Below are 26,465 nucleotides of genomic sequence, written 5' to 3'. Positions count from 1 at the left end.
CTTAACTGGTAATCAGACGTGTCAGATGTATTAAGTAAATTGGCGAATCTAAATGGGCTGCAGGTGTGAAAGTGAATGGCTCTCTGTGGCTCTATGTCAGCCAGACCAGGATACTCAATATGGTGAAAACATTTTTCGGTCGAATTCCTGCTAATATTTCATCCATACTAATATTTTTTTGATTGCATGCACTTTTATTCCATCTATTTTCAAGCTGCACCTTCACCAAGGATCAATCAAATAAGAGTAGTCACGATCACGCTGGATCTTACTGATGCTGTTGTAAAGGATTTACCCCTTTCATCGACTAAATAAATAAATAAATAATCAAAAAACAACAATGCAATACATGCAAATACATTTTTCATGACTTATTTAAATACATTTTTACTCTTCAAGCCATTAAATATTATTACTATGAAGTAATACATCAAATTGGTCTACGATCAAATACTACGATTAAACACTGGTAAAGTCAAGAAAAGACAACCTTCATTTCAAAAGTATTATTCAGTTTTATTTCAAGATATCAATAATAATTCAATTTCTGCCAAAATAATTCTGATAATAACATAAAAACATAAATTTTTTCTTTGTACCTTGAATTTAAGGCTTTCGTCTGATTTCTTGTGCCCTGCGATGAGTTGCAGGCGTGTGCGGCAGCCAGCCAATAATATCATCGGAAAATAAACCCATAACGAACCATTGGCTCGGTGAGTTTAACCACGTGCCAACTGACGTCACCTGCTTTCTACAAATAATCTTCCAGACCAAGCCCACACAAATGAAGTCCTTTAGAGTGCTTATTAATATTCATTATGTTAGACACTTTTAAACTCTGATTAGCCCGGAGAGCAAATAAATACGACATCCACAGGGATGAACTAATTGAAAATAAAAATAAAAGTACAAGAATATATAGTGGCTAAGCAGACCATCTGAAACCAGGACAAATATAGTTTTATTATCACTCTTGCAGACAAAGAAAGCAACATTCATATGTAAAAAAATAATTAGTTTCTCTTTGGCCATATTTCTCTTCATCAAACATGTAACGTCTTTTAAAATCTTTAATTATTATCACAACAGTAATAGACAATATTCTTTGTAACTCTGGCCACAGGATCCTGTGCACTTTATTTACTTTTATCTTTTTTAAGCTCCTGTTGGTTCTAAAATTCATTCACATGTGCAGACTTTCATTAAATTAGATTTCCTGCAGCTGTACCACAGTGCCTTCTTAGTGTCATAAAGCATAACTGTATTTCCTTTTGGGCTTCAAAGAAGCATTATGAGTGTAACGAGTCAGCTGAAAATCAATACAACAAACTTTTAGTATTACCTTCTGTATTCTTGTAGTGTTGTAATAGAAATTAATTTGGCTTTGTAATATTGTTGATACACACAGTCACACACACACACGAAGTGAAAGGGGGGAAAAAAAAGCACAACTCCTCAAAGAAACCCAAGAGCCACAATCAGTTCTGTGGGACTGAGAACGGACAATGTTGTTCCACCAATTTCTTGCACGTCTTTTAATAATTCAGGTACTGGATAGCTGCCTGGATATTACTTATGATAACAAAACAAGAAATGTCATTTGGCTTGGTAAAGGACACTTCTACGTATATATGGGCTATGTTTACTGCCAAATGAATTAAATACTTGTCAAACACAATAGAAAAAAAATGTCGTCACAAAAACACACCTAAGGCAGCCTATTGGCCATCACTTCAGTAACATCCATCCCTTCAGTTTGGCCTTGTAAAAATAGCTTTGGGACTGAAAACATTCTTTTTGGAGAATCAGATTTGTTTTCAGTCATTTCAGTATAGACCATTTGATCTGCTCCTTGGCTGACTGCAAAACCTGGAAAAGTAAAAAAAAAAAAAAAAAAAAGAAATTATATAATAACAAAACATGAATGACAACTGCTTTGTAAACCAACAGAAAATGCAGCCTTTTTATGCACATATATCGTTAATGTGTTTATTCTAACTTCTGATAGGCTTGGTTTAGGCATCAGAAATAGTTCGTTTTAGGAAAAGACTGGGGTTTAGACTATAGTGACTTAGTTATAACACTGCTCATTCTATTGCTCTCATATATGTGTCACAGCACTCAGGCTGCAGGGTGCTTTGTGTGTTTCATGCAGTATATAATGACTGACTGAACAGCAGTTTTTGAAACCTTAAAACACTCCAGTATTACCCTTTACATTACAATATAAATTTTAAAAAAGTGTCTTACCGTAGAATACAAGTCTGTTTAGTAAACGGTAGAGTGGTTCTAATGCTTTACATAACTGTAAACTTCTGCACAGTAAAGCATGGTGTCATACGTCTGTTTAAACACTAGAGGGCAGGCTGAGCTTATACTCACAACCATGTGATGTCTTGCCACCATGTTAAAGCGCAACAAAATCATAATACAAAGTGCATCTTCGTTCTACTGCCACTAAATAAATACAGTGGGTTTATGTTTTCAAAATCTATATGTTTCAATAGCTTGTTCTTTACTGGTTTATCTTTGAACTGTTTTCAGTCCTTAGAAGAGGTTAAATTACAGCAGTGCGTTCGTCACACTGCCCAGCAGGTGGCGCACTAAGATCAATTTTAAAGGCCCTTGATTCAGTATGGTGTATAAAGTCAGCCTCATGTGCAGCGTGTCTATTGTGTTGATCACGTAAAAACGTTAGTTCTGGGTAATATGAAACAATAAACTTCATAGTCTCGAGGTACCGAGGCACGGGATACTGTATGTGTTTAGTCAGTAGCATTGCATTGGTCAAGACCTACAAGCTGTCAAATTTATATCATCATGCACAGGCAGCATAATTAAAAACTAATGGAAATGAGATGAGAATGTAAACCAAGGGATGAACGTTCATAGGATATAATCTTTTCAAAAATTATTTTAATTTGACTAAATGGTGGAAAACACGAGTGGACATGAAATAATAATAATGCGTGACATAAATAATAAACGTGCATGCCAAATATCCTTGGGCAAAAAACTAACCGCAAGTTGCTCTCCGATGCATCCATCGGCACATGAATGTGTGTGAATGTCAGATATAAAGCACTTCAGTAGAAAAAGCATTAAAATGCTTGTATGAATGGGTGAATGAGGCAAGTTGTAGAAAAGCACTATATAAGAACCAGTTCAATTACCATGTGACTAAAACTTTGGAAATATCTGAAGTCAGACATTGTCTGTTATAGCTCAAAACATAATTGTAATAATAATAATAATAGCTATCCTCCTTTCCTTCATTGTGGTGTGTCAGGTATAGAGCATTAGCTTTTTTGTGGTTGACATTATTAAATGCCTTTATGTCCTTCCAGTGCCTCTAAAACATCTCAAACCCACTGAGGGATTGACTTTACAAGACCCTTGATCACACCTGTATGACCCTAAAACGATAAAGATCCCTCAAAATTTGGTATGTTGTGAGAACAGGAGACCCCACAGGACTTGTTCTGTCAGAGAGGTTTTGTCATCAGATGATGGATCAGATGGATGATAAAGCTCTCTAATCTAACCATATTAAAGTCCTTATCAAAAGTATACTTCACATGTGGTTAAACCGAAAATTTAAATGAGGGGTGACCTGGACTTTGTTTGTAGGCAACTAAAATGACTGTTGTAGTCATAAGCAACAGCAGGCAAACAAGGCATTTTCTGTGTAGAATGGAATAATCTGTAAAAAAAAAAAAAAAGGATGTACAACGCACTTCAATATCCAGGTGAGTGGATTTAAAACACCACTATAGAATACATTTGATTACAGTAGATGCTTTTCTGAAAAATGTTGAAACTAAGCCATCCACAATGACAGTGGAATCATGTTTGTGCTTGTCCTGCTAGATCTCAGTGCAATGTTTAATAGTGTTAACCACAATATTTTACTGCAGATTTGGGAATACACAGTTGGTATTAAAGGAACTGCATTGCAGTAGTTTGAATAATACCTCTCTAATTTACATGTAAAACCTGGTAGTGATTCATATACAGCACTTTTCAGCTCTACCTGAGTTTCCATCCCACTTTCACCAAGTCCTTGGACACAGGGTCGTGGCAATATTGCATCTACTCATTTTGCCTTACAATTAAAACTGCCTTGAAAAGACTGTTGTTGCAAATTTGTGCTATATAAATAAAACTGAACTGAATCGAACTGCATTTGTGTATGCATGTGATGCCTTCATGTTTGTGTGTATAGCTTTGGCAGTGATATTCACAGTCTGTTTGCGTGTGTATTACCTGAGCCACGCTTTGTTCAGTTAATGGGTTCTCATCCGCCTGTAATCCAAATGACATGAAAAAAGTCAAATACTTAATACACACAAACACACACACACACACACACACACACACACACACAAACATTCAGTGCAAAAACAGCACCCTGCAAGCACTATTAGAGCCGTGGAACAAAGAATAGCACACTATAACCCAGTGACATTCAAACAGTGCTAGTTAACAGTTCAATCAGTCACAATTCATAGTGGAGCTTGTAGCCATGCTTGTGGTGTAGCTTCAGGGTAAGCACCGTCTGTTTTGTAGGCAATCATTCACTTTAATTATCTGATGCACACAGTTCCCTGAGAATAACTTCTTTTGACTTGGATGATGTCTTCAGTGTTACTCTAGCGCCACCAGCAGGTCATAGTTATCAAGTATAGAAAAATGACATGTTAGTCCACATGCTCTCCCACCATGCATTTACCTTTTCTGTTTTGCCCATTCCTCCTCCATCCCTTCACTGAGTCTTACTCCTTCTCATCCATTCATTCTTTCTCTCTCACTCACTCTTTCTCTCTCTCCACTTCACTATCTTTCGCATTGGCCTTCTTCCTCTCTCACCCTCGGTCTGTCTGTCTGTCTACAGCAGCTGGCTCCTGTCTGTTTGTGCCTCTACGTTACCGGTGATGTAATCAAAGAGGACGAAGCCATAGGCTGGCTCTGACATTAGCTGATACCAATCAGAAGAAGAGAGAGAGGGAGAAGGACAGGAAGAAAAGTAAAACAGGGAAGAGAAGGCAAGAAGCAAGTCAAAAAAGCTAAAGGGAGCTACAGCAAATCTTGATGTAGCCGTTCTAATCAGACCAAACACCTGCATTGATTTGTATTTCCAGTGGTTTATATTGATACGATAGGTTTTGGGGAATAACTGACAGAAATCTTACCCTGTAATTGACCTTCTGTAGGACCTGCTGTGGATCACTCTCCAGAATCACCCTGGAAACAGGAAAAAACAACCAATAAGGGCAGAGTTCTGTATAAGCAGGACTGGGATTGCTTATGGGATCATGGCATTTTACATACTAAACATTTTTTTAGTTTAATAATAGAAATACCTATCATCATTTTGCCTATAAATATCAGGCAAAATGATCAAAAGGGACTCATATTGACTATTGTAGTTGGATAAACTTTTTCTTTCTCTCACCCCCCATCAATGATTTCATCCACAACAAGAAACACTCCTTCCATGTTTTCCAATAAACACCTCCGCTCCACATTTTTCCTGTAGCATAAATAAAAAAATTATACTCGTCATTAGACACGTTACTTTGGATCCCATATGATCATCATAATTTTAAGTTAAAGTTTTTATTGCTCTAACCTAAGTAACTTAAAGTATTCACACTTCTGGCTTTTTAAAAAACCCATTGTTGCTTTATTTTATTTTTTTTGCCTCACAATAGCTTAATCTCTCTTAAGTCTTAGTTACTCACACACTGCATTACTATTGCATCAGTTCCCATAGTAACCATACCCAGCACAGTTTGAGTAATATTGCAATAAGCAGTGAGGGACTCTGATATGAGCTTTAACGGGTTAAAATGACAAAGGAGTACTATTTGTCATTTAGTTTAATTTATTTATTAAATATAATTATTGACATTTCACATTACTTATTATAACTCTTTGATGCTACTGAGGCTACATGGAGGACAAAAGCTCTAATTCAGGGGTGTCGAACTCCAGGCCTCAAGGGCCGGTGTCCTGCAGGTTTTAGAGCTCACCCTGGGCCAACACACCTGAATCAAATTATTAGTTCATTACCAGGCCTCTGGAGAACACCAAGACATGTTTAGGAGGTCATTTAGCCATTTAAATCAGCTGTGTTGGATCAAGGATACATCTAAAATCTGCAGGACACCGGCCCTTGAGGCCTGGAGTTCGACACCTGTGCTCTAATTCATTTGCATGAAGAAAAGTCTGAAAAAGAAGATTGTGAATTTCTCTATTTGGGCTCTGATTACCTCTGTATTGTTCTAAATATCATTACAATATCAATGAAACCACTCACTTATGCAGTTTTTTTTTTTTTTTCTAAACTCAGTAAGACGGTACCTGAGGATGTGACTGAGGGAGTCAAACAGGCAGTTAAGTACTGACATCAGCATGAGCTACCGAGAGAAAAAGAAAAGTCAGTATATGAGATACAAAGATATAAATCAATGCAAATTGATGTTAAAGCAGAATCAATTAGATTTCATGGCCCAAATAAGCTTCAACATATACCAGCTTAGTAAAGCATATAGGTCAGGGGTGTCGAACTCCAGGCCTCGAGGGCCGGTGTCCTGCAGGTTTTAGATATCAATCTGGGTCAGCGCACCTGAATCAAATGATTAGTTCATTACCAGGCTTCTGGAGAACTTCAAGACATGTTGAGGAGGTCATTTAGCCATTTAAATCAGCTGTGTTGGATCAAGGACACATCTAAAACCTGCAGGACACCGGCCATCGAGGCCTGGAGTTCGACGCCTGTGATATAGGTGAATATGCTGCTCGTGAGAAGTATCCTTTTATTAATCATTATAGGTTTAAAACTTTTCAACCAAACTGTAACCCAAAATAATCTCCACACACCTGCAACATATAGAACAATCCCTGAAAATAGCTTTAAAAAATCCATGTCCCACAGGCTATACAAATGAAAGAGACTGTAGCTAACTCAGTGTTTATGGTAAATGTTACTGCCCTGAAGCACCTCAATTTGAAGAGCAATTACTAGACTAATTAAGTAGATTTTAAGGAGTATCTTATTTTTCCTTGAAAATAATCTTTAGCATTTTACAATAGAATTCATTATTATATGAAGGTATCACCAAGTTTTCAATTCTAGTGTATAAACACACAAGTTTTTTCAGGGGTTTTTTCTGTCTTTACTCTTTTTTTTGCATTGCACCAAAGAGTATTTATAGAAACATAAAGAGTAAGGCTACATTGTAGACAAAATATATTTATATCTTTGATTCTTGATGCTTTGCACACTATTGTTATTATTTTAACGGCTTAGTCATAATGAAGCAAAGTACCTGGATGAGTAGCTGTTTCCAAAAATGTAACTTTTATTGTACGGTAAAGACCCTACAATAATAGGAAAACAGAGATAATCTCAACAATCATATGACCCTCTATGAGTGAGTACTTTGGCAACAGTGGGGAGGAAAAATTCGAAGAAACTTCGAGCAGAACCAGGCTCAGGGAGCGGCGTCCATCTGCCACGACTGGTTGGGGTGAGAGAAGGACGACAGGACAAAGACATGCTGTGGAGCTCGTGATACGTTTTAGGTTTTTGAAATATTTTATAGTCTTCTAGAAATTTGGGCAATTGACTTCATTTGATTAACTTTAAGGAGTATTTTACTTCTACCACTGAATTATTAAAGTTCAAATAACCCCCAACAACATCCTACACAGAGCAAAGAAAACCCCAGCACTGTCTTTGCTCCTTATATTCCTAAAACCTTCATTCTTACTCTGGCTCAGTATCCACTGGACATGCTAACCTATTCAAGGTTTTTTGTTTTTTGCTTTTTTTTTGCCTGTTTGCCTTAATGTCAGTGAAACATTAATCTGACTCTGAGAATGCCTCATAAGAAATGCAACCTTTCTATGACACCAGAGCAGGCAACTCAATTTAGAAACAACAAGTAGTTACCCTTCAAATGTCTTGTGTGCCTACAGTTGAAAATTCCATAAAAAATATTGATATGAGCCTAACTCTTGTTAAGAGGTTACTACTGTAACTTATGTGATTTGTGTAAAAAATAATATTGGATGAATTTTATTGTTTAAGAGCTGAGAAGAGACAAGAAACAGTCTGGTGACATGCAACACATAACATTCTGCCTTGAGAATACAAAGCAGAATAAAATAAAATTAAAAAATAAAATAAAAGCACACTTATGTGAGTAAACATTTGAACAAAAATGACTGAGCTTTTTAAAAAAAATATGCAGATGAACTTGACGCAACATATTCAAAATGAATTTAAATTTTATTACTGCAGATGTACTTTATTGGCAGAGAAAACTTAATTCACCTCATTTTCCTGAGCACTTCCCACAACGTAGAAGAAAAGATCTATACTGCTCTTGTACACGATGGTCATCCCTTCCAGAAAAGCTATTTCATCTACATAGAGAATGAGACGTGACAGGGTTAGCATAAGCATGACTTTATTAATTTGGTTCTCTATAGAAATGTAAAATAAAGTTTATTCAGTGACACAATTGCCAAATATATAGTGACAGGCAAGCAAAGGGGTGAGAGGGAAAGAAAAGCAATTAGACAGAAACTTGATATAAAGAGAGGAAGGGGATGAGTCGGAGAAAAAAATGATACAAATGAATGTTGGGAGGTAGTGGAACTGGTAGATAAAACGTAAAAGGGGAGAAGAAAGACAAGACAGAAGTGGAGAAAATAAGGAATGAAGATTAGGACAAAAGGAGAGATAATGGCAAAGTGTTAAAGAGGTCAAGGTAGAGACTCAGGTATCAGTTGTGTGAAACTTGGAATCCTAAAAAAAGCTTATGGTTAGGTTAGGTTTTTCATCCAAATGAATGAAAACCCAAAAGTTTTGCAAGGGTAATACCAGCTACAGCGTTCTGCCACAAATAATGGTCTAGCATGGTTTGGTGGGTGGAAACCAGGCCAATGTAAGAAGTGATTTAGGTTACAAGTGACAAGAGTATGTAACAGTCTGGACACTGGAGACGTCTGTGAACATTCAGCACAATACAAAGGGAGGGAGTGACGGGTGTGGGTGGGGGGGCATGCATCACACACCAGAACGGATCTACATAAAACAGAAGAGAGTGGAACTTACTGTCTGCTTTGTGTGTCTTGTTAAAAACATTCTTTTCAAAGGTTTTCTGCTCCTTCATGGAGGGGTAAAGCTCTGGGTCATAGTACTAAAACAGAAACCTTTATGAGTCATTCAGTTTACTTACATAGTGCGTTGCTAATAAACTCTAAACTTGATAGTTAAACTTTACCAGTTAGTATTTACTGTTACAAACAATGAAATCAACTCAGTCAAATCAAATGCAACCCTAACCCACACAAACATATATGTCGTTCAGCGGCATCCTTTGCACTCACTGATAGTTACTTTAATCGAGTGGAAGCTGAGAAATCTTTTCTCAGGTTATCTACTTCAGCCATAGCCACTTATTATTTCTGACTGTAGGTAGACGACTCAGCTGGTGATAATCAGGGCAGTCATTATTTGTGAATCAGTCATTGAAAACTCAGACTTTGTTTTGTTTGGAAATTTCCAAGCTAGTTGTATCTAAGGTAAGCTAACCGACTGGTTTCATATATACTCTATAGATATCGCTTGTCCTATTTTCTGTCTTCACTTTTCATTCACCCCCCACTCAGTCACAGCAGGTGACAGTCTCTCACTGATCCTGGTCCTGATTGAGGTCCCTTCGCTTTGAAGAAAGGACGTTCTTCTACCCTACTCTCACCAAGTGCTGCTCTTAATCATCAGGGGTCTCTCTCTAATATTGTACAGCAATAATTATTTGGAACAGTTCTGAAATAAACATTGCAGATATAGAAGACAACAATAAGGCTGATCAAGGCACATCTTAACAAATACATTAATGTGTACCTCAAAATACTGTTTACATTTTCTACAAGAAAAAAAGTACAAAAAATTCACATACAGGGCTCTGAAGTAAATTCAAATTACCCTCAGTAGTAAATGGTTATTGCTTATTGTGCAATGTAAATTTCATGTTAAAGTCATATAAAACTTGTATGTCCCATAATATGACTTATTCATGAAAGTGCTCCCTTTCATATTTTTGTCATACAAAACAAAGTTTATATTAAAGCATTTCCATTTTTTCCCTTGTGTAAAGACCACACTGAACTCACCTTTGACAAAAGTCTGTTGCCATCATTGTCAAGAATAAAAACTGCTTTAACTGTGTAGAGGGACGGTTCCTGCAGCGATAAACAGAAAGAACATCGTAAATATTTTAGCTTCGCTGAGTCACCTTGGGGAAACATTTTGAACATAATGGCATAGCTACAGTCACGGCTGTTCCTCTCATACCTCGATAACACTTAAAAGAGCATTGCAGCAGCAGCCTCTTTTAAATACTCTCTCATTTACTTACACACACGGAAGCTGCCCAGTCCAACCAGTTTCTACACTTTACGCTGCAGTTTATTCAGTGTTTTAATCTTTGTTGTTTATCCTGGTTTGTATTACAGTTTTCCAGTTCTGGGAATGATCATATATTTCTATTTAATACATTTTCCATTCTCCTGCATCCAAATCTAGACAGCTATCTGTCCATGCCTGCGATGATTTTTCAGACCCGGGACAAAGTTCTGTTATGCACTGACTAGCACAGATTCACAGTCAGAGTGTATCACAGAACTTAGACCAAAGTCCAGTATTCCAGGCTCACATAACCAGAGTCCTAAAGCTGTAGATGGCTCAGTCTATCCTTTATTTGATCAAACGTGTTTCTTGCTATTTTGATGCTGACTGAACTTTAAGCGATGAGTAAACATACATGGACATACTCCAACATACTGTAGTTATAGCATATAGCATTTGTAAGTAAACACTACATAACCATATCTGTCATATTTAGGTGTGGATGCCCCATTGACAAGTACTGCAAGTCTTTGACTTTAATTGGTCATGTAACAAGGTCATTCTTGATACTATTTGTTACTCCTTTCTTTTCCTTTCTCCATACACCCTGGAAACAGGTGAAGATGCAGCAGAAATACCTACTATTAACTACATTCTGATTAGCATTCAATGTAAACTGCACGTGAGGTGTATGCCAACATTTGCAATTCACTGACAGCTGACTGAAGGAAAGCTAGCAGCTAGCTCAAGTCACAAGGCAAGGCCATAAAAAATAAAAAGTATTATTCACTACCAAGTGCAGAAGGATTTATTTTTCCAGGAAACCACAAACTCTAAAGTATAAAAAGAATAAAAGAATATCTTTGATCATGGAGTGTAGGTTATGTCAACCTATAGCCCAATACATATTATATTAAAAAATGTTACATCAAATAGTTTTCATTGGGTCTTTAGAACATGTTTTAGCCAGTAAAGATGCCACTGAATTATAAATTAGTTACTAGGAGACAAATGTACCACTGTCCAATTAAACAAATATGAGTTTCAGGCATGAGAACATTTTCTATATACTTATGTATCTGTTCTTAGTTAGTTTGCTAATGGCTACAAGCACGAGTACATTCAGCAGTCGCCTAGTTAGTTTTATTAAGTGCTCAAGGGTCCAGGTCCAATATGTCAGCCATTATTAAGTATTGTGCAATCTTTAGATAAACGGCAAACTTAGCATGCTAAGTATTTCTCTGTTAATTTCGTTAACAGATATTGAGCTGAAGAATCATATTTTGGAAAGACGCTTGAATACTTAAACTTGTGGTGCAACCTGCCTCTGACCCTGTCTTTCATATCCACATTGCATAACATTATGACCACTGACTGGTGACATGAATAACACTGATCATCTCTTCATCATGGCACCTGTTCCACCAGAGGGTGGGAGCAAGTAAAAATGGGGAAAAAAGAAAAATGGGGAAGCAAAAGGATTTGTGCAAGTCTGGCAAGTCCCAAATTCTGGTGGCTAGATGACTGAGTCAGAGCATCTCCAATACTGCAGCTCTTTCTTGGATGTTCCCAGTCTGTAGTGTTCAATATGTATCAAAAGTGGTCCAAGGAAGGAACAGTGGTGAACCAACATCATGGGTGACCAAGGCTCACTGATGCACATGGGGAATGAAGGCTGGTCTGTGTGGTCGGATTCAAGAGACAAGCTGTTGTAGCTCAAACTGCTGAAAAATGTAATGCACATTCCGATATATAGGCTTCAGAATACACAGTTGGAGCTTCATGGCCACAGAACAGTCAGGATGCCCATGCTGACCCCTATTCATCGTGGACAGTGGCAACAGAATTAGACCTTTGAGCAATGGATGAAGAATGGTCTGACAAATCTTTTAATTTTTTTTCACATCAAGTGGATGGCATGTATGTTACTTACCTGAAGAGTACCTGCAACCAAGATGCACTATGGGAAGAAGACAAGCTGGCAAAGGCAGTGTGATGCTTTGTTCAATGTTCTATTGGGTTCTGACATTCATGTGGATGTTACTTTGACAAATACTGTCTCCCTAAGTATCCGGTCTTTAAGTGATGACGTATGAACCCCGCTTCGGGGTCCAAACTACTCTGCGTTTAATAAGGCTGTTGTGTTTTTAACATGTTTTAATGCTTTGTATCCTGTTCTATTGAATCTGAACAAGCCACTAAAAAAGTCTGTGATCACTGTCAGCCTCTGTTTTTATTATCACTTTTCATTTTAAAGCTCAGTTCATTTTAAAGTTCATTTTAAAGCTCATTTTAAAGCTCAGTTTTTAAAACCTTATGTAACTACAGCATAGCCCATGCAGCAGTATATTAATGACTAACCTCATATTGTGTATGGATTATCTCAGTTGTTTTCCTGACTGAAGTTTGGTCCATTTACAGCATCTTGCCATGCGATTGCATGGCAGGAACACAATTTGCAAAATAAAGGATATTTTTAGCTGATGCTGTAATAAAGGAAATGCTAAATGTGGCTCATTTTAAAGTCAAACATTGATTTTAATTAAAAAAAAAAAAGAACTGTACTTTATCAATTATCTCTTTGCTGTTTGTTGATCTATTATGTTTCTTGATATATTGATTATAAATTTTGACCCCTGTGGCTGATACCTTTATTCTCCTCTTAATTGAATTGTTCTGGTACACTGATATAATGTTAAACTTTTGAAAATGTTTTGTGTCTCATCTACATCTTTTGGACTACTTACTGCCAACACAATGTCAGTCTCAGGTCTCTGAGATCAGTTTTGAGCTGCGCTTTGTGTGGAAGCACAGTTAGCATTAGAAAATAAACGAGCTTTAGTGATTTATCATTGTAACAGATTAGTCTCCTCTTGCTAACCTTGGCTAACATGTTGAGAAGATAACATGAGTTATTACTAACTCCTTTAGTACATTAACAAGCAAAGCTCTAATGATGATGGAGATGGAGAAGCAACAGCAGCTCTCACCATGTCTGGACCAGTAAATTGGACTAGATGACCAAGTACAGACTTAGCTGGCACTTTCAAATTAGCATCTATGTGAAATGAATTGGTTGACTGAATATTTCACTTGACTTTTTTTTTTATTAATATTTTTAATCCCCTGTGTAGATATTGACAATTAACCATGTCACACAGTTTTTTAAATGTGCAACTTACAGGTTTTTTTTCTGAAGGATCAGTTGTTTTAAATGACTCCACTTAATAACAGTGATCCAAAAGAAAAGAACCAGAAAAGGCCAGATTAAAAACAGATCATGTAAATGTAACTTTAACTTCACAGACATACAATAGTAAATAGCTGGTGTAACCCTATTATTAAGATGCAAATGCATGAGAAAGGAGCAAGACAGAGACAAGCAGGAAGGGGGCAGAGATGAAACCAGGGAGGCAGGAAAAAGAAAGAATGAGTCTGAGAAAAATGCATAACCAAAAATCTCAATGGAAGTGAAAGAGCAAGATGGTGGGAAGAAACAACAGAAAATTAAAAGAATTACTCAGATCATTTCCATTAGCCAGATGTAAATCGAGTTATATAGCTGACATTGTAAGAATTATAAAGGTATGCTGATGATGCAGTTCTGAGTATTATTAGAATAATATACTTATATGACTTTATTTAGAATGTCAAGTTAGAATTGTAGTTACAGTTACATTTATCCAAAAGTATTTGGATAAATATCCATCAGTGCATGGATGGGGATGCAGTAGGCCAACATCTATACGAGTAACATTTGGGCAGTAACCAGTGGCATCTGTAGTATTTTAAAGAGTTGCATTTTTACATGAACTACCTTATACATAAGATACATTTTTTTATATTTGACTTTTGGTATTACTTTTCCATTGTTCACTTTTAGTTGTAAATCAGCCGGTTAATTGTAGAAGATTCTTACTTTAAACATCGATAACAATATAAACCATGATCTCTGAACATTTAGCCAGTGGGAAATGGTTGTAACACAACTAAAAACAGTACGCTGATATCAATAAACACATTATCCCTGCTTTCCATCCTATATATGAATGTATTCCTCTTATAAACAAGTAAGCAGCAATTTGGTGCTGTGGCTGTTCCAGCCAATTTAGAGCTGAAAGAAAAGAATGGAAAATGTGAATCTTTCACTTAAATTAAATTATTTTGTTGTAGTACACACTTTGATTACTTGAGTAGCAAAGCCACAATGTAAAAATACTCAACACTCACAGACTATTTACACAGAAAGCACTGGGTAGAAAAGTGTATATAGATAACTATATTGAAAGTAACAGCCCTTATATTATATGATATCCATTCATTATCAAGTAGATTTCTCCTGTTATAGATATTTGAGTTGGCTCCCGGGATAATAAAGGATTTTGTATGTAAAAAATGCCAAAGTTCTAACAGTAACATGCAGTAAAATGCAAAGTTTCAAAAGTATCTTTAAAATACTTTAGTAAAATTACATAAGAAAGTTACTTTTTGCCTTCGCTGCATATTGTTTAACAATATATAAGAAAGCAACACAATATGTAGGAGTATCACGAGTTTTGTATGCAAAATGATGCAATTTACGGTCATTTATAAGCAAAACTATGATAAGCAGGCTAAGATCATACTTTTAAGTGCTGAGAAAGAGTAAACCAAGAAGAAAGAATTAGGACAGATAGAGATATTTTGGAGAAGCACGGATGAGAGAGAAAGAGAAACTTACATACACAGAGAGAGAGAGAGAGAGAGAGCGAGAGTGAGAGAGGGACTGAATAAATGGTGCGCAGGGCAAAAGAGGAGCGAGAGAGAGAGAGAGAGAGAACAGTGGACGTGGCACCTGCTCTGGTCTACACGTCAGTCGACATATGCTCAACACACGCAGGCATTTAAATACGCAGACCGGCTTTAACCATACCGCTTGTTCCATTAAACACTACACTTTACACGCGTGATCCGTGCAGGAACCGAAGCTTTGCTTGATTACCGTGTAGCGCCATCCTGTTGCGCTCCACGCTGGACTCTGTGTGGATAAGTGTGTAACAGCTGTGGCTCAGCCGCTCCACGGTAATGGAATTCACTTAACAATGTAAGAAGTTGTCGCGCTGTCAGCACCATCAGCAATAATATTTGTACATATGACATACATGTAGAAAGAAAAAGTGTGACTTTAGCTTCGTGACAAACAGTGACCAGGCCTCCGTGTCCACAGTCAGCTCCAGTCCGAGTCCACTAGCATTAACTTAGAAATAAAAGCTGTTTCTGCTTTATGGACAATCTGCACCCAAGCAACCCTCCCTGCCTCCCTCCCGCCGGTCTACCACCCCCCTTCTTGCCGAACACCTTAACTGCTATAGTGCAACAAATGTCCCGCACACTGCTAAACAAAATATATAAACCGCCCAGCACATTAATATCCCATCCACCTGGAAATGAAAGGACACCGGTTCACGTTCTAGCTGGTGAAACGGCGGAGAGGCTCACCGGAGACGTGGAATCCATTGCTGCTGCTGCTGCCGTCGCTCCGCTCGCTCGGTGTGTTGACGTGGACAGCTCTGAGCTGTCACGCCGAGATCAGCGCTTTTATTTTTTCTTTCTCTTCTTTACGGAGACGCCCGGGCGCGCTCACGCGCTCGCAGCAACCAACCGGATAGAACCACAGGAGCGAGAGCCACCGGCGAAGCGCGGTCCCGACGCGTTGGTCGCACCCTCCTCCCACTTCTTCTCTGTCCGAGCCTTTCACGATAAAAGTCGAGATGCTCTTAAGGAGTCTACTCTGGATAAGAGAAGTTCATGTGGCACATGTAGCCGGGGGCTGTCAAACACACCACCCCACACATGCTAGTTCGATCCACGGTCCACATCTACAGTAAAGTCATTCCTTTATCCAGTGTTTTACAGCAATACTTTTCCTAATCCTAGTGTGGTGATGTAACGAATATTCCACAGGGGGGACATTTGTGGAAAGTATTTTTAGATCTTAACAAGTTAAATGTGGAAACTATTCTTTGTGCATTTCTACTAGAAATATAACGACAGCTGACTTGTGAATTTGGAAAAACAAACAATTTGTATTTTTACAGTGTAAGAAAATCAAAGTCAAGGCTTTACATGTTCCGCTTTCCTCGTAAAATGAGAAAGATCAGAAATAAATACACTGTAAACCTTTTATAGAGGTCATTAGTTATTCTTTTGTGTTTTATTAGAAAAACGTAGTCATTACTAAAATCAAATTATTTGTTTGAATGATTCAGCTGAAATGTGAAGTGCACTGATCATGTTAAGTGGGGGTAAGTGATTATATTAAATACTGTCAAATCTATAAGGTATAGATATATCATGCTATGTACCCAGATCTTACCTGCAGAGACATCTCAACCTTAGGGCCCTGCAGTGCATATAGCCATAGTCACTTCATCTGCATCCCACCAGTCTATACTGAGGCAAGGACTGCCTCACTGTTCACAAGCTCATGCCTTTGTAGTCACCACTGTGTTGTTGTCTCTTCTTTGATCCCCCATACCTTTGCAGATTTGGTCAAATAACCTCATGTAGGTTCTACATTTCTTTTTTTGTCAATGACATAAAAATGCAACAAGTGTTTGTTATTGTGGATTATGTAAGGACTGATTTTTATAGAAATCTGGTACTTTGTAACCTGCTGTATTTATCCATAAAAGTAGCTATTATGTCTAGTAGCTGTGCTAATGTTGCTATGAATACCTCTATTGCAGAGATTCGAGGATTCAGCCTCAAAATGCTCAAAATATGCATGATTTTCATTCCTGACACTTATCTGCACATTCAAGTAAAAATAAATACAGAGCATGAAGAATGAATATCCACACAGATTGTCAGCTGACCTGATATTGGTTGCTTCTGTGCTTGCTTGGGGGTGGCAATGTCACTGTGGACAAGATCTGGGTGCTGTCCAGTAAAGGAAATTTTCACTGGCAGAGAGCATGGTGGGGAATGTGACTGTATCTAACTGAAGATGGTGAAGCAGCAATCCTGGGGTGATGAAGGCAGACACATCATTTGAAGTAGTGGTCACACATTCTGCAGCCCTCCAGTGCAACCCTCAGGAGATCCCGAGACAGCTGCAGGGAGCTAAGCAGGATGGACGCAGGACCATAACAGGGTCGCAGAATACTCACAGCAGGATGTAAACTTAGCCCTAAATCGGTCACTGGTGACCTGGTAGATGTTAAGCAAGCTGTACAATTAACGGCACCACACAACATACTAAAATAAATAAATTGATATATATAAAAAAGTCCAAATTTGACACTGGAAAAACAACCACATTTGATGAACATACAAAACAGAGGAAGAACAACCTGAAGAGCCATTTCAACAGTTATGTCTCAGGTTTTGCACACCACTTTGTCTGTTAAACTGACCATAATTAAGACTGGCTTTGAAGAATTACCAGCTTTTTTCATGATGACTTGCAGCACAATGCTTCCTTCAGAATGCCATGAAAAGAATAAAGATTATGCTCTCCTCCTCTGCATTTATCACTCTTTGTAAAGATATGAATTAGTCCAACCATGTCTTAAAATCAGTTCTGGTGTAGAGTGATCAGTATGTTTGAGGTATGTAAGCTTAATCACAACCACTGTTCTGGTGTTAGCATACTGTTTCATATCCACCTCCCACAGCGGTCTCACTTTGTAAATTTCATAGCTTGTGGTCAGTTTTTCAGCTGCCTCAGCCAGCAAATCTCACCATCAATATGCTGACAAAGGTCTCTCCTGGAAATTTAAAACAACAAAGAATAGAATATCTGTAAAATTGTTGTGGTTAATTTGTACTGGATCAAATTTGGTTTGATCCAGTGGGACTATTTATTTGAAAAGGTTTGAAAGAATTAGATGCTGGTAGAGAGATGAAACACTAGTATTAAATTAATTGCAACAGCATTAATGGAAGAGAGAAAATTGTGTTATCAGATTAATGATGAGGCAGAACCATATTATTGTTGATATGTGGAACTATCTAAATCCTCTGTCCAAAAGGTATCATTCAAAGAAATCACAGGACGTATCCAGAGGTTTGTACCTTGAAGTCAAATAATTGTCACTTGTGAGTATTTTGAAGACAACACCTGGAGGGACAGAAACATTTTAGACTTTTATGGTACATTTATTTCATGAGTTCAGTTTTACAAATTAAGATTGAAAACATGAATAGGTAAACCCCAAACCATTCCTTTCTTCTGAATACTCAAAATTATTTTTTATAGTTTCAGTAACTATATAAAATTGAGAAAACAAAATAAAAAATATTAAATAGATTAAATCACAAAGCAACTATGAATTTATTATCAGCAAGCTACGTAACTTGCTGGTAATAATAAACGTGTTTCACTACCGCCCAAGAGTCACTGTGACAACTTTATACACACATCCTATTGTGGGTGCCTTTAAAAAAAAATTCTGTGCCACGCGTGGACTCTGTGTAATATAATCGATTTTACTGAATATAGTCTAAACTAGGTGCTAATTGATAAAAATGGTAAACGTGGCAATTTAACTAATGTAAAACATTTTAACCTCCAAAAATTTGCTCGACTTATTGTATACTGACTAAAAAACACAACGGGCCACAAGTGAGTGGTAATAAGAGGTATTAGTAAAGATATTTCTGTTTCCAAACTACTGCGTGGACGAGCGCGCATTCTCGCTATTCGGGAACGTGCAGCGTCCAGTTCGGCTCTGGAGCGTTCTTCCCCATTTCTTCCGTCCCCCGTTGCACTCTGGGAAATCTCGTGTATTTATCGCTTAGAAAAGATGGCAGGCGTGCAGCCGCCACCCCTCCGTAGTCTGGATGATTTCCTCCTGTGTGCGGTCCGGTTCGCCACGCCAGATGTGCGTAACTTGGACCGCTGGAATAACCGCATTATTAACAACCTGCTTTACTACCAGAGCAATTATTTCCTGTGCGTGCTTGGCTTCCTGCTCATAGTGGGGTAGGTATTCTGACGTGGTCAGCACCCCCCTCTCACATTCACCAGTCTCTCTCTTATTCTAGTAAACAGCGAAGTTTGTGAATTTTCAGGATTGTGCTGAACTCCTTTTAGTGACTTGCATTTCAGCAACAGCCAGAACGAACAGGCTCCATGATCATGACATCGTCTCTTGACCATAGAGTTTCACACATGAGAGCGAGAGACAGATTTGGAGTAATGAACATCTTAGTCAGATCTGCCAACCTCCATTTCTCTACGTGGGAATGGAAGAAGGCAGCTGATCTCAATGATCTGTTACAGCACGTTAAAGGGAATGCCACACAGTCCAAGAACTAACATATTTCCTTCCAGTTCTATCCTTAAACCCCAAATTTGAGGTTGTGAACCAGGAGTGTTGTAGAGTAGCACATTGGGAACAAACAACAAGTTTTAGAGACCAGACAGTGAGCTCATAGGAAGGATGAAAAGCGTATTAGAAATAAACATCAAACCAAACAACCTCAACATTGGTTCAAGTTTAATTACTTTAATTGTGGACAGACCTCCTGCCTCCATAAACGTGCATTAGGAGATGCAGCAATATGGCGACCACACTGAACCAGAAGATTCAAATGCAAGTTGTAACTTTAAAGACTGGAGCAAATGACTTGGAGGCATATCATCCAGTTTCAATTTGACTAATCAAGATCATCTTCTTATCTGACAAGTAGATAAGGCGATGAAAGAAGTTTGTGTTGCTGTTACCAAAGAATTCTCTTCTGGCACAATATGACATGCTGGTATGCACCACAATTTAGATTATTTACACTAAATGTGAGAACAGCACTGTTTGTGGTTTTTTTCCTCAAGAAACTCAAATTACTTTCTTTAGGACATTAAATGCACACACTGTTCATTTGCTGTAGATAGTTTTTCAGACCCATGTCTTCTACTTTTGTCCTGCACTTGTACATCACTGCTCACATCAAACACAATAAGTTGTTTATATTATAGTTCTTTATGTCCCTGCTGTTATTTGCATTTTTTTAAAACATTTTTATTAACTTAGTAACTGTACAGTGATTTTTTTCATTATGTTGTAAATTGTTATTTGAATCTGCACGCTCCGTCTGCCAGACACTTTGCTGCTGGAACACCATGAGACAATAAAGGATATTTATATTCTGTTCTATTCTGTTTTAACTAAGCCACCATTTGGGTTTTGTTGAACTTTGAATTTAGTTTCCAACAGGATTGCTAACATATTCAATGGATTCATGTAGAGTTAATTTGGATATTACTCAGTGAACTATATAAAGTCTGTATTTGTCAATAACATAGAGAGTGACACATCAGGACAACGTTCATTACAGTTAGTCCAAATAACAAAGGCAGACGACAGATCAGGGGTCTGTACCAGAAAGCAGGATCACTGACCAGTCTCTTATTCTGAGTGAATGGGGTTTAAGCAGCTGATTTCTCAGTGACTGCCAGAACCAACGGAGTATATCTCAGTAATACTTGTTTTTTTTCCTTATTAAGCATTAAGATGCTAGTCTCATTATGTAGATCCATTACTTACAGTTATTCCTCTCTCCTCTCAGGTATTTCCAGCCCTTCCAGCTTTTCACTGGCATGACAGTGGTCACCTTGTTGTTCGCCGGCTTTGTCTGGGCTGCAGAGAACCAAGCTCCTATTCGCCGTTTCCGTAGAAACCACCCAACAGTCTCTATGTTGGCCATTCTTGCAGCTAGCTACCTCTTCATATCAGTGCTGGGAGGAGTAGCTGTATTTCTGTTTGGGATAGCCTTCCCTATATTCAGTAAGACAGAAAAATACACACTAAATCGTACACTGCAAATTTGACCAGATTATGAAAACAAGGTTCGGCTGTTTTGGGAACCTGTGAAGCAGGCATTCTTTTCACAAGTGCATGGGCTTGGTTTTGGTAAATCAACATCTCTAAAGACTTTGTAATCCACTGCCATGTAATACATTGATTTGATTTATTAGCACTGGAGTTAACACTTGTGAGTTAGTCTGACCGATCAGTAAATTTGTCTTCATTGTTGTTTATCAAGTTGCTTTTTAAAAGACATTTCTGGAGTACCCAGACATTAAAGTCCTGATGCATGATGACCAGCTCTACCTACTGAGCCACAGCTAGGTGGTAGAGCAGATAGCATCATAGCTGGCATAACAGCCCCATCTTTACTTCTGTATGTGGTGTTTGTCGGTCAGTCTTGGTGTTGCAATGTAAACAACATTGATGTTTTGACTCTATGTCTCTTGCTCATATTTAAATTGAGAGAAGTTAGACATATACTGAGTTTTTGTACCTGTGCTTTGATACAAAATAGGGTAAATGAGGAGTTGCAGGTGAGCATTCTGGATAAAAAAAAAGAGAGATGAGACATTAAAAGGACACGTTGTAAATGAACAGTTATTCATTATTGGGTTGTACAATTCTCTCATTGCATTAAAGGGAAGTAGTATGAAGTGAAAAGGCTTCTTGCAGCTTCACGTTTCTGTTGGAATCTCCTGAACCACTTATTGCTTTGTCCTTGGGTTTTCATAGCAATTATAACTCAGGCCATAGGTTTGTTTGTTAGGAAGTTAGTTTAACTTCAAGAATCAAACTTATGAAATTATGCTGTGGGTAGAGCCATCATATTTTTGGTTTGTCACTCTAGAAAAAGACTTAAAATTCTAGGCAGAACCACAAAGTTATCAACTTTTTTTATGCACTTTGAAAAAAAAAGCAGCTTGTTTGGGGAAAACGCAGATAAGGTTCAAACATAAATCAAAGCATGAAAAATTATAAATGTTATTATAAGATAAAGGCCTTTGTTATTAAGTAATGTGTTACAGATAAGAAAATAGCTTCCTGGTCATCCAAAGATAACATGATTGTTTTTTAGTGTCAATATGGACATCTGCTGAATTTGAGCAGAAGCTAGAAGAAGGAAAGCAAATAGTTTGCAGAACTTGTTGAGGACTTATTGTGTGTCTGGAGCCCGTTCTCACTCCCGAGGCGTAACATCCCGACGTTTTGTCACGTCCCGCGACGTTCCTGAGGAACGCGAAAGGTGACCTTCCACGTTGTTATGGTACGCGGCAGGTTCCAGCCCTATATTGCAGCCCTAAACCTAACCTTATCCCTAAGCCTAACCATAACCTTATTTGTAACCTTAACCATAACCTTATGCCTAACCATAACCTTATTCCTAACCTTAACCATAACCGTATCCCTACGCCTAAACCTAACCTTATCCCTAAACCTAACCATAACCTTATTCCTAACCTTAACCAGCACTTTAATGATGTGAAATAGTGTGTTCCCAAGCGATTTTAAGGGGAAAAGCGAAGATGTGTAGATTGAGTCCAAACGGTTCTCACGTGTCCGCAGTTTTCCGATGTCGTCACGTAGGAACGCGTTGGGTGGCCGAAAACGTAATATGTTGACGATTTGTCACCTAGCGTAAAATGTTATGCTTTGGGAGTGAGAACGTGTTGGTGTCTGAATGCAGTGTGTGTGGGTCTAGTTCAAACAAGAACCAGAAAAGTTCTCTGTTGGACAGAAAGTCTTGTCTCTCTTCTTTCCAGTGGTTCTCGTCCATGCATCGGTGAGGCTCCGCAGTCTGAAGAACAAGCTGGAAAACAAACTCGAAAGCATTGGTTTGAAGAGGACTCCAATGGGAATTCTTTTAGAGGCCTTGGGACAGGAGCAGGAGGCAGGATCTTAAACAGAATGAAGAAGATGATGGTGGACAATTGGGGGGAGAAATGAAGGTAAAGATGTAGGTGGGCGATGACGGGGAGAGAAAACGGAGCATTAGCACAGTGAGAGAGGGGGAGTCAGCCAAAAAATGTCCAGTTGTCATTTGGTTTGTTAACTGATCAAAATCAGAAGTAACAACATGACTGACAGGTGACAGTCTCTGAAGTAACAGATATGAAGTCATTTCTGGTGTGTCTTTGCACTTTAAGCACATTGTTTTGCAAAATCTGTCAATGCACTACATGTGAGGTGATGTAACCATAATGTATTTATCTTTCTGTGGATGACATTTCCATAGAGCTTGATAACCTCTAAATATTTCTGGAAATTACTTAAAAAAAACCATATACACTCTCAAAGTGGCTTATTTATATCCATCCAGTGTGTAATATCTAGAAAAATTCTTTTTACATCAAAAATATGTATTTTGAAAAGAAAAGAAAAGAAACAAAACCATGATTTGTGGGTTTCATTCTGTTACGAGATCTGATGCCACAATTTAGTTTTGATCTCTGCATTCTTCAAATCAACTGTCTGAACAAGAACAAAAACTGTGCTGCATCCTGTCTCACACTGAAAACCAAGTAATCCTTTTTATTTCCATAAAGTATGACAAAGCTTATTCCTAAAAGCTGTCATATGAGATTATTAGCAGAATTCATGTTAAACCAGCCCAGCCTGTTTACTTTGAATAATGAATCTAACCACCCAAGTATCAATCCAACCATGTTTTCCTCATTCAATTACAAATCAATTGCATAATGTTAACTTCAAAAATGTCTTCAATATATATTTTTCCCTGATATTTAGTGCTCTACTGTTTAAAACTTTTTCAGTTATTTCTTTTTCCCGTTGACATAGTAGTATTAGTACTACTAAAAACTAAAACACCTGGATTGCACAGGCAAAAACCTCAACTTAAGACTTCGCAGTGGAACTTGTGTATTCAATGAGTGACATTAAAGTGGCTACTTACATATTTAATGTAAATTCTTTGGTAGAGCTGAAGTGTAATGTCCAAATAAATCTGACTGTCCTGCCAATACAGGACATTAGAAGTCAAAATGACAAACTATCTATCAATCTATTTGTAACAAGGCAATAAATGTAGTGTAACCTATAAACATTATAGCATTTAACCTAATACGCTTCTGTCGAAGCAGCAACAGAAGGTGACATTATGAGATGGATATTTTATATTAATACAACAAGCAGAGCCAAAATCTTGATACACCTTTGGTATTGTAGGAACCTGACCTGTATTAACCCAATTTTTTTTTATAAGTCAGGTTCCTGTTTTTGGTGCTAAAAATGTTACAAGAAAATCTTGGTGTGATATGAAGAATGAGGTCAGGATAAATCTGATTGATTGTACAAATCTTTGAGGACCACTAAGTGCAGAATAGGTGTATGAAAGAAACAAATTAACAATTTAAAAGTAATTATTATATCTATTATCTGAAGAAGTATACACTTCACTCACATTGCTCCCCATTACATTCCACATGTGCTTTTCACTGGAATGTACCCAGTCTTCCAGTGCTGGCAGCTGGTTAAAGCATTTCAGGAGGAAATCAGTAAACTAGAATTTTCTCAGAATTTCTTAATAAATAAAGTTTTGTTACCATAAATAAAATGATTTGCCTGCTTTAAGAGCTTTTGTGGTAACAGTACACTTTTCTTCTAGCCATTTTTAGCAGTCTGCTGCTTTGGTCCACACTGATGTATCTCAGCACAGACTGTCTGAAAATCTTCTTCACTATTTTTCTGGACTGTAGAGAAAATGTTGATAGACTTTAGTGATCTTGCTTCTGACTGAATATATTATTTGAATCCCGTTCGTGACTTTTCTTCTGTTCATTTCAATGCAAGTTTGCAAATAATGCTTCAAAAAGGCTCCTCCAGTACTATTCTCTTTAAACCAGTCATTATGAAGCAAACGATATAAGATTTTGTTTTATGTATACTTTTTCATGTTTAAAGAGCATGTTACACTATTGTATATGTGCCATTATAGATTTGAAAATCTCTGTTAGTACAGGTAAACACAGGAATCATGATTCTTATAGATCCTGAACATTTCATGCTTCTGCTAATCGTTTTTTAACCATCAGCCAAATCTGTTAATGGTTCGTTAAATCTGAGCTTAAATCCGAGCTGCAAGAATGTAAACTGTTTTTTGAATGACCATGAAAATTTAACAAATCCTGAAGTGTTGCCTTCAAATCAGCTTAATGTTTGAATTATGTTTCTTGAACAATGTCCTGGAATGTTTATAGCATTTTTTATAAATAAAAAATAATGTCAAACTGCAGTTTGTGTTGATTTTCTAGTAATGCGAAAAATGGAATAAATTCAACTCAATCAATGTGCAAAAAACACATGATGTAGAGATTTTCAAAGAACCTTTGGTTTGTCAGAATGATGTACCAAGTAAACATCTTACAGTAAAAGTATGACAGAGAAAGCCAGACAGAGGTCACAGTTGGATCTAAACTAGTCGGCAGGTTAGAATACAGAAGAAACCTGCTTAATCAAAATGAGGACAAAATCTGAGCCAGTGGGTGAAAAAAAGTTATATCAATCTAACTTCACCAAATGTTATAAAAAGAGTTACCAGAGGCAGATTTTAACCTAGGTCTGTCCTTACATTGTATCTGTGCCTTTAATGTGCTCGGCTGAGGTAATGTAGAGCTGAGATGACACCCAGGGAAATCACAGTAGCAGTTGTGGTTTTTTTGGCCTCTGAGCAGCATCTATATTTTCTTACTTTTGTCATTCTTATTTATTTGTGCATCTGGTTTAGTGTTTTTCTGCTCTGATTGGTTCATTTCTGGCCACCTTTTCCTATTCCGAGTGAGTGAGCCTTAGCACAACCTGAATGCTCGCTTTCAGGCCTCCTTTTCTTTGCGCTTGTTAACTTTACAACGTTTATTCTAGACAAATATAGTGGAAAATCTTCGGTGTTAGGGATATAGCTATATGATATGCTCTGGTGGTGATCTTCAAAATATCACATTTAGAAATATAATATTAGTAAAATTACTTTTTAGTCCTTTTATTCTTATTTTGATTGCTGGGAGAAAGACACAAATCACGAGGCCGACAGCCTGTTCTTATATTACACATTCACTAATAAATTCTAGTAAACTGTTTGCGACAGACCTAAGTAACACGTCTTCAAAATCTGCCGTCAGCTTTCTGTGAACGGAGAGGAAACTTCACGGCCTGTATTATTGTTGTAGCAGGCATTACTTGGTGAGTAATCTTTTGTTTATTTCTTTTTTCCCCAGCTTAAGTAGGGAAATGCT

The 26,465-nt window shown here is 37.5% G+C and overlaps 2 protein-coding genes across 5 annotated transcripts; one reads left to right on the top strand and one right to left on the bottom strand.

The window, feature by feature from the left end:
- Positions 1–495: 495 nt before the first annotated feature.
- Positions 496–16,071, bottom strand: copz2 (COPI coat complex subunit zeta 2). Of its 4 annotated transcripts, XR_269135.4 has the most exons (10): positions 15,905–16,055; positions 10,192–10,260; positions 9,131–9,215; positions 8,345–8,436; positions 6,367–6,422; positions 5,456–5,533; positions 5,193–5,244; positions 4,870–4,978; positions 4,267–4,305; positions 496–1,869 (listed from the first exon to the last, which is right to left on the bottom strand). XR_269135.4 is itself a non-coding variant. In XM_003446385.5 (9 exons), exons 1-9 carry the CDS (start codon positions 15,920–15,922, stop codon positions 1,822–1,824), a joined length of 537 nt encoding a protein of 178 aa, XP_003446433.1. In that variant the 5' UTR covers positions 15,923–16,055; the 3' UTR covers positions 719–1,821. The 4 variants fall into 4 exon arrangements, 2 of the variants coding, with proteins under 2 accessions (XP_003446433.1, XP_025762466.1); XR_003219861.1 differs by lacking the exon at positions 5,456–5,533 and having other exon boundaries at positions 15,905–16,071; XM_003446385.5 differs by lacking the exon at positions 4,870–4,978 and having other exon boundaries at positions 719–1,869.
- Positions 16,072–19,163: 3,092 nt separating this feature from the next.
- praf2 (PRA1 domain family, member 2) lies at positions 19,164–25,468 on the top strand. Its single transcript, XM_005468627.4, has 3 exons — positions 19,164–19,394; positions 20,978–21,195; positions 22,980–25,468. Exons 1-3 carry the CDS (start codon positions 19,216–19,218, stop codon positions 23,117–23,119), a joined length of 537 nt encoding a protein of 178 aa, XP_005468684.1. The 5' UTR covers positions 19,164–19,215; the 3' UTR covers positions 23,120–25,468.
- Positions 25,469–26,465: the final 997 nt, after the last annotated feature.

Source organism: Oreochromis niloticus, linkage group LG4 (assembly GCF_001858045.2).
Source record: "Oreochromis niloticus isolate F11D_XX linkage group LG4, O_niloticus_UMD_NMBU, whole genome shotgun sequence".
NCBI classification, from domain to species: Eukaryota; Metazoa; Chordata; class Actinopteri; order Cichliformes; family Cichlidae; genus Oreochromis; species Oreochromis niloticus.
This window is presented reverse-complemented; position numbering and strand designations above follow the sequence as displayed.

Excerpts from the sequence above, each read along its gene's own strand:
- copz2 (XM_003446385.5), bottom strand. Across the intron at positions 5,534-6,366 it reads TCCCTCAGTCACATCCTCAG|GAAAAATGTGGAGCGGAGGT; the intron begins GTACCGTCTTAC and ends TTTATGCTACAG. Across the intron at positions 1,870-4,266 it reads CTGAACAAAGCGTGGCTCAG|GTTTTGCAGTCAGCCAAGGA; the intron begins GTAATACACACG and ends TTACTTTTCCAG.
- praf2 (XM_005468627.4), top strand. The coding sequence starts at position 19,216 with ATGGCAGGCGTGCAGCCGCCACCCCTCCGTAGTCTGGATGATTTCCTC. Across the intron at positions 19,395-20,977 it reads GGCTTCCTGCTCATAGTGGG|GTATTTCCAGCCCTTCCAGC; the intron begins GTAGGTATTCTG and ends CTCTCCTCTCAG. Across the intron at positions 21,196-22,979 it reads GATAGCCTTCCCTATATTCA|TGGTTCTCGTCCATGCATCG; the intron begins GTAAGACAGAAA and ends TCTTCTTTCCAG.